Genomic DNA, 13,740 nt, shown 5'->3' with positions numbered 1-13,740 from the left:
GCGTGTGTGTGTGTGTGCGTGCGTGCGTGCGTGCGTGTCACATTAAATGTTTTAATAAACACTGTGGAGCATTTGCATTAGCTGTTGAGCGGACTTCCATTATTTTTTTATCGTTAGCCACATAGACCCTCTATTCCAGTGGTTCCCAAACCTTTTAGCTCAAGCCCCAAAAGAGAAATTAGATGTTTAGGACCCAAACTAGTGAAAGTAGCAGATCTACATGCTCACAATGCATCACTTTGTGCCGCATTGTGAGCTTGTATTCAGAACTTCTTGATATATAATATGAATACAAAATATGGCATTTCTTAGATGTGTTTAAAAAAAAAAAAAAAAAAAAAAAAAATTAAGGCACAGTAGGCTCACTTTTTGGTGCTCTATTTTGTCCCACAACTCAAAAAATTGCCTATCTACTAGCTCACTGCTTCTACAGCTAAGCTCCAACATCTGGCTTTGTCCAAATAGGTTTGTTGTACGCCAAGGGTCACATTGGCCAAGCTTTGTGGGACCCTTAATGAAATTAATTCATAAATGGCTCACTTCACAGTAGATGTGTTTTGTTTTTTTCATGAGGTGCATGCATTGGGGAAAAAATTATATTGGATAAGTGCTCCATCTAGTGTCCTCAGTGTGTTCCTACAGACCACAATACTGCATTTGCTTCTGTGGTGGACTGTGCAACTACCATTGTGCAGATTATCTGGCTTTATTGAATATGCCATTAAGCTATGAGTACCCTGTCTCACTCTCATATGCCTTATAGTCCATTGGAAATAGTTCTACTACTAATAAATAGTAGTACTACTACTAATAGAATAAACAATCAAGTATTGCATTCTTGACATGTCACAGTTTTCTAAACAATGCACAAAATATACGTAGATGGCACACCATCTACATTATACTTGCACTTTTATTACGCAATGTTTCAGTAACAGACATTCAGGCATCTGCTGACAGGGAGTAGCAACACAGCTAAATACACACACAGAGATCTACTACACCCAATCACAGTCTCCCTCGCCACAACAGGTGGTGATCATTAGAATAATGTGATCTTACAACAGTTAATACACTAGAACATCTTAAATACACTAACACATCTTAAATATACCTTACAGAGTATACAAAACAGTGGATCACAATGTATATATGTAAAACTATGAAGCTATGAAATATCAGAAAAACATCAATTCATCCAATATTAGACCTCAATACATTCAAGATACAATAAAATACAGCAGATAATTTTTCATTAGATAGAAATGTCTGGCATAAAATAGTGTAAAAGTCACCCAGGCCGTGTTCAGGCAGGAGATTGTCCTATTGCCTGAGTAAAGAAATAAAAAACAACAATAGTTAGAATGGATTAAAGCATCACAATAAGCAAAAGTTCATCATTAAGTCCCCTGGGTGTTAAAGTTTGAAGTGTGTGTATCCAATAGGCTTGGTCATTAGATGGCTCTTTCGATGATATATTGATTACCGTTTTCTGAAGTGGCTCCGTGTCCGGGCATGTGAGTTTCCTGCGATCGAATCTGTCATAAGCTGCCGCCTCTTGTTCTAGAATCTCTTTGAGGTAGAACTTGTACCACGAATGTGGATCTAAAGTTTCGTCCAATAGTGGATCGGTCTTAGTCACCACCACCACCTAAGAATTCAAAGGTCAAATGACGACACCCTCAGGATCTTTCAACTTCCAGGACACAGATATCATTATCATTGCCGTAATCATAATCATCATATTGATCATAATAATAAATAAACCCTCTCCTCCTGACTAAGTAGCCTAGGAACAAGCTTTTTTTTACAACAGACAAGTAGCTGTTATAGCTCATAAATGTCCAGTGAAATGGTAACATGCATGGATTGGGAACCACCAGTATTGAAGTATGAATCTTACATGGGGTGAGTAGTGTTTGGCACGGCGGAGTGCTTTCCTGGAGAAGACACACACGGTGATGGAGACACACAGCTCCAAAACGCACAACAGCAGTAAGACACCTCTCACCCCGGCCCAAACCGCCTGGTGGTGACCACACAGAGTGAGAGAGAAAAATACACACATTTTACCAACATCACAAACAAGTAATGATTCTACTTGGGGCAATATTGTCTGAAAGGAAAGGAAAAGGTCAAATTTCACTTAGAAACACTTCATTCGGTCATTTTGGGGTCTAATCTGCATTTTTAAGTTGCTTGATTAAATAATTAGATGTGTGTACTGTGTATTCATTTGATAAAGAACCCCACCCATCCCATTCAACTTTAAACATTTGACATTAACCAGTAATGGGGAAACTAAAACAACAACAAGAAAAAGCAAGAAAAAAAGAAAGATAGCCAAAAAAAAAGATGACATTTTTTCTGTCTACTTCTGTCCAAAAAAATAAATAAAAAATAAAAGCTTAATAAACATATAGTAACGTTAAAATAATGCTACAGGCCTACTTACACGGATCTCCCACACCAAGGCACACCATTCACTGCGCCCGTATCGAGAGTAGGTCTCTGGGAAGGTCTCATTATTCTCTCCTAAACCACAAGGATCTGGTCCATAGCGGGCAGCAAACAATATGTTAGGCGCAGGTTCCCAGGCCCAGCCTTTAAACATTATGTAGAGGTGAGAAGCCATCCCATAGCTGCACCACACTGCAACGAGTGCACTGACAACATGCACAGCCAACACACCCTTAATCTGGAAAAGATTGAGCAGAACAGACATTTAGAATGGAGTAGTCTGGGTTTTCACAATTCAAATTCAAAATCATCTGGTATGATCTACTGCAGTCGTGATCATTCAAAATGAATAAATACTACATATTTGAACTGGGGACGCCCCACCCTGACAATTACTCGGATGAGGCATTACTTTAGTTTGAAATATTGTGAAAATAATAGACAATCTACAAGCTCAGCTATTTTCTATTTGTATTGCCTCTTTCTTATTATTATAATACTGTTATTGTGGAACATCTTCCATTGATTGATTACAGAATGTATTAGAAGGTTGCATAGGAAAAAGTACAGTTTCATGACTAAAGGACTCAACTAAAAGGAGATCCTAGTAAGCTTTACAGCTTATTTACACAGGAACCCTTTATGTATCTCATAACATTGAAAGACGGACAATGTACTACATTTCTAGTGTGCATTTGCTATATAACATAACTGTCTGTAAAAGCCCCCCCAATTTTTTTTCGCCCCAGGTTGCCCCAAACGATGACGAAAAATGTTTGTCGACTACCTTTCACTGATGAAAACGAAATAAAAACTAAACTAATCTATGATGACTAAAACTGAGACTAAATATATTGACAATTTCGTCAAACAAATAAAAACTATGGAGGGACAAGTGGAGACTGGAGAGGAGATCCATTAGAACTAAAAGAAAAGTCATTTTATGATTGGTTGCGCGCTGGTGTTGCGCTCTGAAAATAGCAGATCTACAAGCTCACAGGGCATCACACTGCGATGTGTTGTGACTGTGTAGATCAGCTATTTTCAGCATGCAACCAAGTGTAAAATCAGCCATTCCACTGCAGCAACTGTAGATTTAGTCGATTTAGTTCAAAAGACTAAAACTAAATAAAGAATTTGCTATCAAAATCAAACACTGCATAGTAGTTCTCAACAGGCCTGAAAATTAAGGCCCGGCCCTAACTAAGCCCTAACTGAGCCTGACTAAGTGGCATACATTTAGGCCCTACCTGGCCCAAAAACGTCAGGTCGAGTAGGGACAGGGTTGGGTTCCAGAAGAATTTGAGAACTCTCTCAGAGTAAAAACACAAATAATCCTAAAAACATATATTTTCTTCTGTCATTGAGCCCGAGGCCTTTCTGACTACATAAAATGTCACAATGCGACATCGCTCTATTTATACAATGCTGTACCCCCTCCAACTGTATTATGTTCCCCATTTTCAACTGTTTTTATTTTATTTGTGACACTTGCTTTGGCAATGTAAACGTATGTTTTCTCATGCCAATAAAGCTCCTTTGAATTGAATTGAAATAGGAAGAGCAGAATAAAAGGCAAAATCTAGACGTGTAACTTAAGTACCTGTAGTACTTGAATAAACATACTTAGTGGATGCAAAGTTGTGTGTCACCTTTCAGGTGTCGTTGCAGAATGCCAAGTATTTTTCAGTATAAACATTTTGAATACACACAATTCCACACCATTCACACAATACTGTTGAGGGCTTCATGCTCACTACTTATCATACTAAAAGGAATACATGCAAATGAGTTGGTCCATCCATTCAGCAACAGGGCTACACACCCTAGACCCATTCTCACCTGTACATTAACAAAGGGACAAGCATCCTCTAAATAAAACATTCCACAACATTCAAAGCCTGTGTCTTCAAACAGATTAGATAGAGTTTCAAACCCTACAACCAGAATGTTTTAATTTGTGTAAACTGGCACTGATGTATTCAAAGGGATGTAAGGGATATGTTTTGCTAAATAAGTGTTACACGATGGCTCTATACCATGTTATGTCTGAGTTACAGTAGAGTGTTTGTTCATTAACTGGGATCTCTTTGTTACCCTAGCTCTGTATGAAATACACTAACCCAGGGGTCTTCAACGTTTTCAGGCCAAGGACCCCATAGTTGAGAGAGAGAGATGAAGCAGGGACCCCCACAACCCCTTCACAGATTAGCCTACATATAGTTTCATCTTTTGACTGCACAATCATCTGTGAATTTTGGAATCAGGTCAATTTGTGTTTTCAGATATTTAACCACTTGAACTGTCAATACCTTAAAAAAAACCTGACCTTTCACTCTGTACTTAGTCTTCTCTTTTTCCCCTCTACACCAAAGCTCTTTGACCAAAAATAGCCGATCTACAAGCTCACAACGCCGCGCAGCGCGAGGCGTTGTGAGCTTGTAGATCGGCTATTTTTGGCTACAGTTCATAGGGTTCAAATGGTTAATATAAAAAATGAGAAAATAAGTTTCTATCACAGAAAGATTTGGACCTCCTGTAGTAACTCTGGGTCCCGGACCCCTTATTGAAGACCTCTGCACTAACCCAATCAGGAGGCAGAACTCATGCAGGATACAGGACAAACAAGCACAATGGAAGTGAGGAAACAGGGAAATTAACAGAAGACATGGCTAACTGGAACAATTGATCAAATTGATGGTGATTAATGGGTTATATTGCCTGAATTACATTGTGTACCCAAATTATGCTATATTTAATATTTTATGTTTATTAAAGAGTTGGGGAGATGGGGAGACTATTGGTCCTGTTACTGAAGTTAACAAGCATGATATCAATGGTTAGAATTAGAATATAGAGATTTAACCATAATCCTTAAATTGCCATAATTGTAATTTAAATGTTACACTGGGTAGGCCTTTGGTGAAAACACATTATTTTAAATAGTTTCAAGCAAGCATGCCTGGCATTATTTAATCACCAGACTGTGTGTTCTGAAATGTTTCCAGATAGTTGCTATTTTAATGTTCATGTCAGTGCAGGGGTATAGAGGGTATGCGCATGCAGAAAGTGAATGGCAAATCGAGTGGAAAAGTGAGTTTAACATTGTTTAATGTTGTTTAATGCAATTAGATAGTACTTTTCTGTTTGGATGTATGGGCTGTCAAGGCCAGAAAGTATTTTTTTGCCACTCAGTAGGCGTTCCCGCATAACTTCCGGGTATGATGATGTCACACGCCTACCCTTGCTTTGCTCTGCTCTGATTGGTTGAATTCAACGTGTGAAAGACCCTCCTCAGGTATAAGTAAACTACCATAGCATTGTTGTTGTAGTCTATGTTGATTGTGCTTGCAGCATATTCAGAGACAAGACAGAGAACCATTTCCAAGGACAACTGAACATGAAGGTAAGATGTTGCACACTGTAATTATGTGGTTGAGACTTGACACTTTACCTTAGTAATGGTCAACGAGTTGTATTGCTTAACTACTAAACTTTCCTGTCTTTATTAGAGATTAGATGTGTGTAGCCTCCATTTCCCCCCTTGTGTTTAATACCAAGACATTTATCATTACAGATGAACCAACTGGGGGAAGTTGAACAGTCCTATAGAGAAACCAAATGGAGCAAGATTATTGAGCACCAGGTATGGTATGTTTGTCTTATTGCATACATGTATTATCTATTATCGTGTGTGTATGTATGTTGAGGATCTTCGTCACAAATAGTATTTTTTTTAATAGCCTACTGTTGATGGCGTGTTCCACCCCCTTGTAAATGCACGACTACCGGTGTTATAATTATATAACATTCAAACAATATTTATGATCATCTTTTGTGTTATATTGCTTTTTATATCTGCTTTTCACGATACACGTTTTCATGAATTGTCTTTTCTGCATTTGATTTTACAGGTGAATGCAACCACAGTAGCGTTGAAGGCTTGTTTCGTCCCTCTATCACGTGTAAGGTTTAACATTGGACTGTTGGATGTGAAGGATGAAATAGTTCCACTGGATCTTTTTAACACAGCTGTTCCACAAAGTAAAATGGTAATTTGATAATAAATTATATCTGTTGGATGAGGCCTCAATACACCACATTTAACCCTAGTGTCGAAAACAACACAGCAATGCATTTTCAATGCATTGCCAACATGTTTTGAGCCTGTAGATCAATTGTTTTTGGTATAGTTGCATAGTTGCTTGTGTTTAGGTGGCTTAGTTATGGCCCAAAATGTTATTAGAAACCAAATATAGAAGATCAACATAAAGCTGATGCCTCCAAGAGGAGACTACCAATGCAGCAGGTTGAGGAATTACATTTTTTGTAGTTACATATATTATTTTATTTGTGGAATAATTGTTAAACAATTGAAAACAACAACTTGTTTTGTTTTTGTAGGTGGAGGCAACACCGGGTGTTGTGTCGGTGTCCTCAAAGCCAGACAGGGATGTGAAACTGCTTATAAAGGAAGAGGTTCTTTGCATCCCATGCACACGATACATGAAAGGTAAGAGTGACGATGATTATAAAGCTAAACGTGATTGCTCCAGTGTGTTCCATGACATTTCTGTACAACAGCTGACCCAGCCAACTTCTCAGTCCGCTCATCACTCCCATAGGATGGTATTAAGCTCTACCGTTCTTTGGAATCATTCATTCATTTGGATGCAGAGGACAGGCACCCCAAATTAGATGGCGATTCATGTCTGCGTGCATTCAATGAAATATGAATCACAGGTTCATTGACAAACTGCCAAATACGGCATTGTTGGAATACATGGGTTCTATCTCAATGAGCGTCATGACTCAGCTCTTGTGTTTTTATCCTCCTCCTAGACTTTGTCCCTGTGCGTAAAGAAGCGTATTCACCTAAACAGAAGGAGAGAGGCCACAGACTGTTCCGGGAGGAACCAGAATCTCAACAGATTAAAGAGGAAGGAGATGGGCTGTTCCAAATACAAGAGACTGTCCCATTAGAGGCTGATGGGACAATGTTGACTTTACTAACAGTGAAAAGTGAAGATGTTGAAAGCAGAGAAACACAACCTCCAGCCAGCAGCACCTCCTATGCATGTATAGAGAATGTTTGTTTCCTCTTTCTTTTTGTTATAATACTGTTATTGTGGAACATCTTCCAATGATTGATTGAAGAATGTATTAGAAGGTTGCATAGGAAAAAGTACAGTTTCATGACAGTAGGTCACTGGTAAACGGTCAACTAAAAGGAGACCCTAGTGCTTTACGGCTTATTTACACAGGAGCCAGATGTTTGTGAGTGCCGGGGTTCCCACCTGCTCTGCTGTGCTACACAACCTAATGTACAGGTTTATGTGTAGGGCATCTGAGTCAGTTAATGACATCATTGCTGTTATAACGGACCCTAAACGCTGTTCTGTCAGGTTCTCATCTAGACTGTGGAACCATTGGTGCACATGTCTTTATGTCAGAAACTGAATATTTGGGCTTGGTGCATTGTGCTTTTATTTTTTGAATTATTTTATTTTTTTTATTTTTTTGTAATGTAACTGATATGGATCTCCCTGGGTCTGAAATAAAGATTGAGTTGAACTGAATATGTATATCATATAACATTGAAAGACAGATGGACAATTAGCAGAGACATGCAATGTACTACATTTCTGCTGTGAATTAGCTATATAACAACATATCTGCCTGTAAAGGCCCCCCCAAATGCAGGTTGCCCCAGACGATGACCCCTAACCCATTCTCACCTGTCCATTAACAAAGGGACAAGTATCCTCTATGAAACATTCACAAACAGTCTTCTAACGGACTACAGTTTCAAACCCTACAACCAGAAATGATGTTTTAATTTGTGTAAACTGATGTATTCGAAGGGGGTGTAAGGAACAAAGTCTTGTTTTACTAATGTTTACATTGTACATGTACCTATGTATTAATCAATGTACATGTCATGTTTAACCCTGCAAATAAGGCCAAATATATGGATGAAAACCATGCAATGACCAATATCACCCTCCCTGTTAGGCTTCCCTCCACGTAATATGGGCCAACTCATATTAACACAACTGACAACTCACAACTAACACATACTGTGTTCATGTAGGCAATAACATTTGTTTTATTTTATGTTGAACATTTACTTTAGTTGTGATGTAACTACACTGAACTGATTGTTCACATCTTATTATGAACTAATAAAGTTGTGTTGGTGCTCATTGGCTAGATGTTATGTTTTTTGTTTTCATAACGTATGCATAGAAACATCAGACATTGTGGCATGACATGTACATAAAGGCTAAATGTCTTTCTGACTACATGATGGCAGTATAGTAGAGTGGAAGAGCAGAATAAAAGGCAAACGCTAGACGTGAACATAGCGTAACCTAGAGACCCACTTTAACACCAGCATTTATACACTTAAGGACATTAATATAGTTGGCATCTAGGTGACATTTAAAGATAAAAATAAAAATTGTTGATTTGTAGTCTACTCAACCAACCACCATTACCAGGGAATTTGAGAACTACAACTTAAAAAAAGAGGTGACAGGGAGAACTCACCAGACGTGCGCTGGTTCCCTTCCGAGCCGCCACAGCCAAAGATCCAGACACCACAAACTATAGAGAACAGACCACACCACGTCAACACAACACATCATTCAGGCTATACTGAAAATGCTGTACAAAGCAAACACTTTAACTGGAATGAATGAATACATAAATTTGGGTATACACACACAAGTACACACACACACACACACACACACGTGCGCGCACCCAGACACACACACACACACACACACACACACACACACACACACACACACACACACACACACACACACACACACACACACACACACACACACACACACACACACACACACACACACACACACACACAACCTCGACCTTGAGTCCACATGAGACTGACACAATATGTCCATATATGGGCATTCTCAGATATGGGCTTAATATTGATGACATCAGGGATCTCCATATATGGGCAAAAAAGGGACAAGGAAGGCCATGTATGAAGCTTGACATGAGGTGTGACTGACTGACTAACATGAGACGGAGGTTTTGATACTAACTGCTCCCTACGGTCGCAACAAGTACACACGTTGCCAATTAAAAGACATCTGAATTGGATATAACATATGGGTCATTGTATGTTCAACAGCCATAAACTTACCATGACTCCCATGATGTAATTGACAGCAACCATATTGGAATACAGGACGGCAGACATAGCGTATATCATTAACAACAGGCCGATGAAAATCTGCACAATCTGACAAAACACACAAATAAAAAACAATTTGCATTTGGAACAGGACATCATCACACTATTTTTCTTTTTTTTCCCTATTTATTATTGACTCAAACTCAATAGAGGGTATGCGCGTGACTTCATCATCATCATACTCGGAAGTTATGCGGGAACGCCTACTGAGTGGCAAAAAAATACTTTCTGGCCTTGACAGCCCATACATCTAAACAGAAAAGTCCTATCTGATTGCATTAAAAGACATTAAACAACATTAAACTCACTTTGCCACTGACTTTGCCACTCGATTTGCCTTTCACTTTATGCATGCTCATCTTGTTACAATTGGACACCTTTGCGCACTCCTGCTTTGGCAAGGAGTGTTTAAAGAACAGAACTAGCATGCATAGCATGTTAAAACGATGTCAATGAATGAAGAACAGATACATGCAGACAACCACATACTGTAGACATTGAAAACATTTGTAGACCAAAGATACTCATGTTGAAAATGTGCACGTGTTTTGAGAAAACACAGTTTTTTGGGATTAGTAGTTGATGGACTCTCTCTCTCTCCTACCATTTCCCATCGTCGTCATTGCTATATCAAAAGAATGCCTGACAATCTCCAGAAGAATAACTTTGAACAGACATAAAAGTCACAGGTTGCAGCTTTAAAATGAATAGTGTTTTGTGCTCTCACCCCAAGTGACAGAGGCTCTCCTTGCCGGAACATCACTGTCATCTGGGACACTTTGGCTTGGAAAGAAGGACGAGCAGTCCAGACCTCTGGCAGTCCATTAGAGGTGGTGATGGACGTGGACATCTTGGATTTGTTTTATTATCAATGTTCAACTCCTGGAAAAGACAGGGAATGGTGTGTGAACTGTTTCTTTACACCTATGCAACCAAGGCTACGAAATTATTTAAATGACCATGAATGTAATTTTGCACACACTTGATTGTAAATCGCTTTCTACACAATATTTATGAAGGGTATCACTAGTCCAGGGCGCCGCGTCAATTGGGTATGGCAGCTGGGTCCAGGGGGGGGGGGGGGGGGAAATAAAAGTTACTTTTAAATATAAATCCGTGAATGTCTCTTTATCTATCTGTGCTTATCTATCCGTGCTGGTTATTATGTTGTTAAATTACAGTAAAATATGTAACTACAAATGCAAAATTTTACAAAATGGTCACTTTAACAAGGTATTATAATTATATTCTCCACACTTTTATTCTCCCCATCTTGACAAAATGGTATATTCCCAGGTTCCGCAAGTCAGCTGCACAGGTGCAATGCATTATTGTTAATTGTGGCACTTTTACTAACATGCCAAGTGTACTGGGTTCCCGAAGTGTTCCCAGTTCGAATCCAGGCTCCCCCTGAGTTAATGTCTAAGAGTCCTTGGGCAAGACTCTGAACCCCTAGTTGCTCCCGGTGAGTAGGTTGGTGCCTTGCATGGTTTCCTCCGCCACCGGTGTATGAATGTGTGCGTGAATGGGTGAATGTAATGCACAATCTATGTAAAGCGCTTTGGATAAAAGCACTATATAAATGCACCATTTACCATTTACTGTAGCTGCACTTGAACAACCGTTCCAGGCTGCCATATCCAGCCCAAGAAACCGTAGAAACGGGGGGAAAATAAATTGTACTTAAAATAAATGTATCATAAAATAAGGTATGGCAACATAACTGGTGTCTGCGCGTGCAAGACACCAGTCATGTTGCCATACCTTAACCTTTTCTGAACTGACGCCACTGCACTAGTCTGCTGGCTTGTGTATTATGTACGTAAAGCTCAAAGAAAGATGTATTAACAACCAGTAAGGCTCCCTAATCGGGAGATAAGCGACCGTAGGTCACTTATCTCCACAAATAGGGCAAAAATGTGTTTTGCCAAAATCTTCCTGATCCATGTTGATGACATGAGTGTAGACATACTGTGTAGTGATTTTCGTGATTTTAGGGCAAAATCTGTAGGAGCAGTGTCCAAAAATGTGTTTTTAAAAATCGGCCTGGAGGTGGCGCTATATGGGACAGATTCATGTTGATGGGATGAGTGTAGACATACTGTGTACCGATTTGCGTGATTTTAGGGCGAAAATTGTAGGAGCAGTGTCCAAAAATGTGTTTTGCAAGAATCGGCCTCATGGTGGCGCTAGAAGAGGGCCATGTGAGAAATGAGGGGTGGGGTCTCCGCGCCGGCAAGGCGGACGAATAGGTACCGGCCCCGGCTGTCCCGGTCGCTCCTAGCCGGAGTTACGGCATTTTATGTGAGCTGCAGTGTAGGGGGTCCTCCACTGGGGGCGCCACCACTTTTGCATCCGTTCTGGAGCACCGTCGGTGGTCCCCGGGAATTCCCCATGAGCAGCCCCGTTGGGGTGGTCATTTGGTCATGTTTGCGCATTTGGTCATTTTTTACATCTGGGGGTCCCCCAGGGACCTGGGGGTCCCTGGAGCTCCGGGGGTCCTTGGAGGTTGTAGTTTGGCAGCCAAGGAACGTGTGTGCAAAATTTGGCATGGATCGGGGCAACGGTTGCGGAGATATAAGCAGAGAAAAAGTGTGACGTGTGAGGTGTGACAGACAGACTGACTGACGGACTCACTCACACTTTGTGCAGGTTTTGATAGTAAATGCGACCTACGGTCGCAATGATATTTTGTACAGAATGTGCTCGGGACCAGAGGAAACTCTTTACTCACTACTGCCCAGGCACGTGCACACATAGAAATCTAAGGGGGCTTGAGCCCCTGCCCCTTTACCCGTCTGTAAAAAGTGCCTTCTCCACACCATGAACATTGCCTCCAATGGGTTGGTCGGTGCTAACTTGCCACCATTGGTGTTTGAATGTGGGAAGTGAGGACGTTGGCGTCGAATTTTCACCGCTTCACTTCCAAATGTATGAATGAATGGACCATTGTAAAGCGCTTTGAGTTCACAATCTGCTTATAAAAGCGATATAAAAAATGCCATCCATTATGAATGCAGTTTTTACTATGCTGAAAGAATGCAAATGCCCTCTTTCCATGCCATACCTGAAGGCAGCATTCAAGAGAATTGCCTTGTCCAAACTCTCCTGAACTTGAATGCAGCATCTTATGTTGAAAGAATTGCCCTCTCTGTGTAGAAATCCATGCCTTTACGCCACATCTCCAGTATTCACTATAGCCGACCTCCAAGCTCACAACGCGTCACACTGAGCTTGGAGTTCTGCTATTTTCGATATTTTCACCAAAAGGCCCTTTTAGGAATTTCATCCCCTGCCTCTCTAACATTCTCTGCACGTCCCTGCTACTGCCCACATGGTGGCCATGGGTAGCTACTTCTTGCTTACGGACAAAATCAGACACGTTCAGTACGGTCAGTTTAGTGATGCACGTAAAGCCAACGGACAGGGAGAGGTCCGGACAAACAGTACAGACAAAACAGAAGAGAACTCACTCCCTCCATTTCTGGTGTCAACCCGCGGATCTTATGTATCGGTATAAATTACACTTAAATGTTATTAAAAGAGCTTACCTCGGTTTCCAGCGTGCAGTTGGTCTGTTTTTAGACTGATGCGTGTGGACAGAACAGCGTAGCAACCAGTATAATCTAGGCTAGTGCAGTGCCTGTCTGACTCTGTCTGTTTACAATATTAATAACAACCCCCGGCCTCATTTATGGGAACTCTTCCTCCTCTGTGTTTAACTCTATAGTTGCTGCATGGAGGGTGTGGTGGTGAAAAGGATAATTAGAAAAACTGGAGATACCTCAGTTAGATTCGACTACTTCTCGACCTGGAGCCCATTCTGAGCTATTATTATCATTATGCAGTGGTGTGTGTGTGTGTGCGCGCGCGCGCGCGCGCGTGTGTTGCTGCACACACAGAGTACAAAACACCAGAGGTGGGAATCTGGCTTACTGTGCATTTGCCCGGTGGGCCTTTTAGGACAGCCATTTTTGGGCTGGGCGGCCACTAAGTGGAGAGGGCCAATCCTTCAGTAGCACCGGCCCACAGAGCAGAGAGAC

At 40.7% G+C, this 13,740-nt stretch overlaps 1 protein-coding gene across 1 annotated transcript; it reads right to left on the bottom strand.

Annotated features, from left to right (window-relative positions):
* Nucleotides 1–948: 948 nt before the first annotated feature.
* Nucleotides 949–13,317, bottom strand: LOC308299292 (uncharacterized protein). Its single transcript, XM_080743038.1, has 8 exons — nucleotides 13,249–13,317; nucleotides 10,425–10,579; nucleotides 9,647–9,745; nucleotides 9,013–9,069; nucleotides 2,456–2,698; nucleotides 1,904–2,026; nucleotides 1,487–1,651; nucleotides 949–1,330 (listed from the first exon to the last, which is right to left on the bottom strand). The coding sequence occupies exons 2-8, from the start codon at nucleotides 10,545–10,547 to the stop codon at nucleotides 1,307–1,309; spliced, it is 834 nt and encodes a 277-aa protein (XP_080599164.1). The 5' UTR covers nucleotides 10,548–10,579; nucleotides 13,249–13,317; the 3' UTR covers nucleotides 949–1,306.
* Nucleotides 13,318–13,740: the final 423 nt, after the last annotated feature.

Source organism: Nannobrachium achirus, assembly GCF_963921795.1.
Source record: "Nannobrachium achirus genome assembly, chromosome: 15".
Lineage (NCBI taxonomy): Eukaryota > Metazoa > Chordata > Actinopteri > Myctophiformes > Myctophidae > Nannobrachium > Nannobrachium achirus.
The sequence above is the reverse complement of the archived record's forward strand: the minus strand, read 5'-3'. Positions and strand labels throughout refer to the sequence as shown.

Bases quoted from the DNA above. Each gene is read 5' to 3' on its own strand.
- LOC308299292 (XM_080743038.1), bottom strand. From the start codon at position 10,547: ATGTCCACGTCCATCACCACCTCTAATGGACTGCCAGAGGTCTGGACT. The intron at 9,070-9,646 runs GTAAGTTTATGG...TGTTCTCTATAG, and splicing joins ATTACATCATGGGAGTCATG to TTTGTGGTGTCTGGATCTTT. The intron at 1,652-1,903 runs GTAAGATTCATA...TTGAATTCTTAG, and splicing joins CCAAACACTACTCACCCCAT to GTGGTGGTGGTGACTAAGAC.